The sequence below is a fragment of the Dendrobium catenatum genome, unplaced genomic scaffold, assembly GCF_001605985.2.
Source record: "Dendrobium catenatum unplaced genomic scaffold, ASM160598v2 fragScaff_scaffold_998, whole genome shotgun sequence".
Classification (NCBI taxonomy): Eukaryota; Viridiplantae; Streptophyta; class Magnoliopsida; order Asparagales; family Orchidaceae; genus Dendrobium; species Dendrobium catenatum.
The window spans coordinates 153,060-157,250 of NW_021319460.1; the positions used below are offsets into that span (position 1 = coordinate 153,060).

Sequence of the window (4,191 nt, forward strand, 5' to 3'; positions counted from 1 at the left end):
GAGTCTCATCGGGCGCTCAAGGATAGGAGTTTTGTTATGCAGTGGTTGAGGGAAGCCATCAAATGAGCCTCGGACAACTTGGTACAGAAATATCTCTTCTATCTATAGTGGGACATGGTGGTATGGAAAGACAACTCTCTTGCAGCATGTTTGAAAGATATGTAACAAAGGAATTTGATCTTAAAATGTGGGTTTTGTGTTTCCAACAACTTTGATGCTAAAAAAGTCATTGCAGATATGTTGGAATGTCTTAAGAAGGAGAGGCACGTTTGGAGACACTTGGGGCACTTCAAGGGATCTCAAAGAGGTTTGATAAAGATGATTTAGTCCGAATGTGGATTGCATTGGGTTTCATTCAGCCGTCTCAAGGAACGATTATGGAAGATATCGGAGGAAGGTATTTTGATGTTTTAGTTAAAAAAAATTTATTTGACAAGGTCGGAGATTGCTACATGATGCATGATTTAATACATGAGTCAGCATCTAAATTTTTTGCACAGAAATGCGGTAAACTTGTGGTTGATGAAGAGTCACCTCTCAATCAGATTTCTGAGACTATTCGACACTTGTCTATTCAAACTACAAATCTAGACATCTTAAGAAAGATTGAGAAGTTTAAACATTTGCATTCTCTTTTCTTGTTCTATGAAGATTCTAATCAGGGTCTTGGCAGTGCACTTACTGAAATATTCAAAGCATCAAGATGCCTGCGCTTATTATACATACGTGCTGATGAATTCCAAGGGATACCTGAAAAGATTAGATATTTGAAACATCTTCGATATTTGAAGATAGAAGGAGTTAAATCATATCATTTTACTAGGCTACCAAGATCTCTAAGTAATCTCTATCACTTGCTATACATAATCCATGGTCGCTCATGGGGGCTAAATTATCCTAAAGATGGTGATTTTTTACCATGTGACATTAATAACCTTTCTAACTTGCGTTATCTGGAATTTCCCGGGACTTTTATTTCATCGATATGTGGGATTGGGAAGCTAATGTCTCTTCAAGAATTGAATAGGTTTGATATTAGGGATGTAAGTGGATATAGAATTGGGGAGCTGGAGAATATGAATGATCTTTGCAAATTAGGAATAAATTGCCTTGAAAATGTTAAGAATGCTGAGGAGGCTTGTAGTGCCAAATTATGTGAAAAGAGGAGGCTCACAAAATTGACCTTATGTTGGAGTTCGGGTGTCACTCATTCGAGGAACAACGATTTAGATGAGAATGTGCTCAACAACCTTCAGCCACCAAAATGTCTAAGGAATTTGAGCATAGACAGTTACACGGGTGCAAGGTCTGCAAAATGGATGAACAATGTCAATTCGATCTTCAATCTAGAGAAAATCGAATTGAAATTTTGCAGTCAGTGGGAAACTTTTCCTTCTTTCGGGCAACTCCCCTTCCTTAAGTCGCTGACACTTTCTGGCATGCCGAAAGTAAAATGGCTCGAAAGTAAATTTAATGGGAATGATAAATACCGTGCTTTTCCATTGCTAGAGGTGTTACATATTTGGGGATTAGAAGCATTAGAGGATTGGTTTGAGGCAGGAGTAGCTGCTGAAGACGGATGTTTGTTTCCTTGCTTAACTGATCTGGTGCTGTATAACTGCCCGAAGTTGAAAGAGTTGCCCTCTTTGCCTTCTGAGCTCAAGAGGTTGGTGATACGTAGAACTGGGTGGACAACTTTGAATTTTCGTAGCAATTCAAATCCTATTCCCCTTAAATCATTAGAGGTCTTTCACTGTCCAAACATTACATCTCTTCTTCTGGCTGATGAAATAGCAAGACTTGCAGCACTAAGAAAGTTGAAAATTCAGAAGTGCCCTAGTCTGATCTTTCTCGGAGAAATGCAAACCAGTAATAATTGCCATCTCATGCTCAGCCATCTTAGCATAAGTGATCCATCGGTGTTGCTAATGGAGCCATTGAGAAGTATCGCCTCCTTTAAAATGCTGAGTATTGAGGATAATGATGAGCTGGTTTCATTTCCAAATGAGGCGGAGCAGTGGTTTCTCAATGATAGGACTTCTCTTTCTGAGCTGCAATTTTGTAATCTCAAATCCTTAGAGACTCTCCCTTCCTCCTTGGAAAGCTTATCTTCACTTCAGAGCCTATATATTGAGCATGTTCCTATGCTTCGGGAATTACCGAACCTTCCTCCCTCTTTGCAACGTCTATCAATAATTGGGGAATGTCATCCAGAGTTAAAGGAGCGCTATCGAGAGGATGGAGGCTCCGATTGGCAAAATATTGCTCACATTCCTGATATCTCTATTCGTCCCGAATGATAGGTACAAGTACTTTAATGAAAATTTCCTTGAAGAATGTAATCTCCGCATGAACCAGTTTGTATCACTTGATCAATGTACTCAATTTTATTTATGTATTATTTGATGGTTAAAAATATTCGTACATTAAATGCATGTTATTAAAATTTTAAAAATAAAAATTCATATTATATATTTTAATTATATTATCATTATTAAGATGAAAAAAAATTATTAGTATAAATAATTATAATCAATATGATAAGTTTTATATGATTAGGCTAATAGTTTTATATTACATTGATTTTCCGGCAAGTAATTATGAAATTCACTTATATCTGATACCTTGAAGGTTTATTATGATTTCCTTTCCCCATGCTTGTATAAAACACAAGTTTTGGTAAGTAGGATTTATTATAATAAGGAGATTTTACAAAGCAAATTTATTGAAAGCAGCTGACGATTTTTTAATACAAATAAAATATTTCTATTTTGTGTTAGCTTTCTGTAGCTATGAAGAAGGTCAAAAAGCAAATAAGTAATCCCTAAACATATAATATTTGGGTTTTATTAGGATTCGTTAACTGCATCAATCTGGTTTAAATTAAACATATCTTCATAGTATTTATTACTTGGTATTTCAATTCTTCATATTTGAATTATACAAATTAACAAATGAAACTATTTCATTGTCATTATAATGCCAGTCTAATGGCTCTAATTTTCATAAGAAAATTCTTTTTATGATTTTATTAGTCAAGAAATAAAAAAAATCATTATATGTTGTAATGTCAGAAGTAGAGAAAATTTTGAAAGATACTTCATTAGAACCTATTGCGAGTTGTTGATTTATGGATTACGGGGTGTTATGATATGCTTGTTCAATGGTTTTATATTTGCTTAGTTTCTAAAATATGAGGGGTTTTTTAAATGAAAGAATGTTCTTAATGGGGGTGTTCATAAAGATTATTAAGCAATTGGAATTATTGCAAACTATTGATCGGCAAATGGATTAGAGAATTAAAACCAACTCAAAGTGCTAAGCCCGCTAACTATTTTCATCAACACTCCTTTTCACCTGCTGCAAGCGCTCATACTTTGCTGGAATAATTATATTTTCCAACTCACCATTTCTTAATTATACATGATCACCATAACAACAGGAAGGAGAACAGTGCCCTCTCAGGTCCTTCATTGAATCAAGCAGCCTTCAAAATTTTAGTACTATACTTGCTCGATCTCAAATTATGAATTCATTTGATGAGCCGCTGGTTATATCTGGTCTTAACAAATGCATATAATATTTCCAACTTGGATTGAATATTTATAACTGGTTGGCATTTTTTTTGTTTGACTTTTCTTGCAACTATATATATGATCTTATGTTGGTTGATCTGTTAGTAGTATCTTGCCTGTAGTGATTCTAGAAGAAGAATAAAGAAGCTATGTCACATAATTCAAAATAGGAGATATACTATAAGATAAACTAATAATTCTGGTCCTCCCATGATATATATATATATATATATATAGAGAGAGAGAGATGTAAAAATACAAGCACATAGATCAAGAAAACATAGCAGTAAAGACATACCAAAATTGTCAAAACAGAATAACCACAAAAAGCTTTCTATGAGCTTTTTCCCCTTTGTTAACGCTACTTCTATTTTGTTTTAAAAATAATTACACTTAGACAAATGTCTTAAAAATATACTTAATTAGTTTTAAATCTCTTACATGAGCTATATTTAAGTCATCTTTATATTATGAAACAACATGTGTGGTACGTTGATCCTTTATATGGATAAAAAATAATATTATTAAAAGAAAAAAAAAAGATAAAAAATAATATTATTAAATTAAAAAGAGAGGGCATAATGGTTAATTATCTCTGACTACTTTTTGCAAGAAT

General features: G+C 33.7%; 1 protein-coding gene across 1 annotated transcript in view; it reads left to right on the top strand.

Moving 5' to 3' along the window:
• Nucleotides 1–2,429, top strand: part of LOC110106678 (putative disease resistance RPP13-like protein 1) — a 3,126-nt gene extending 697 nt beyond the window's left edge. The window contains exon 2 of the mRNA XM_020836643.2: nucleotides 259–2,429. Within this exon, the coding sequence (XP_020692302.2) occupies nucleotides 259–2,300 (2,042 nt within the window). The 3' untranslated portion in view covers nucleotides 2,301–2,429. The remainder of the gene's footprint in view (nucleotides 1–258) is intronic.
• Nucleotides 2,430–4,191: the final 1,762 nt, after the last annotated feature.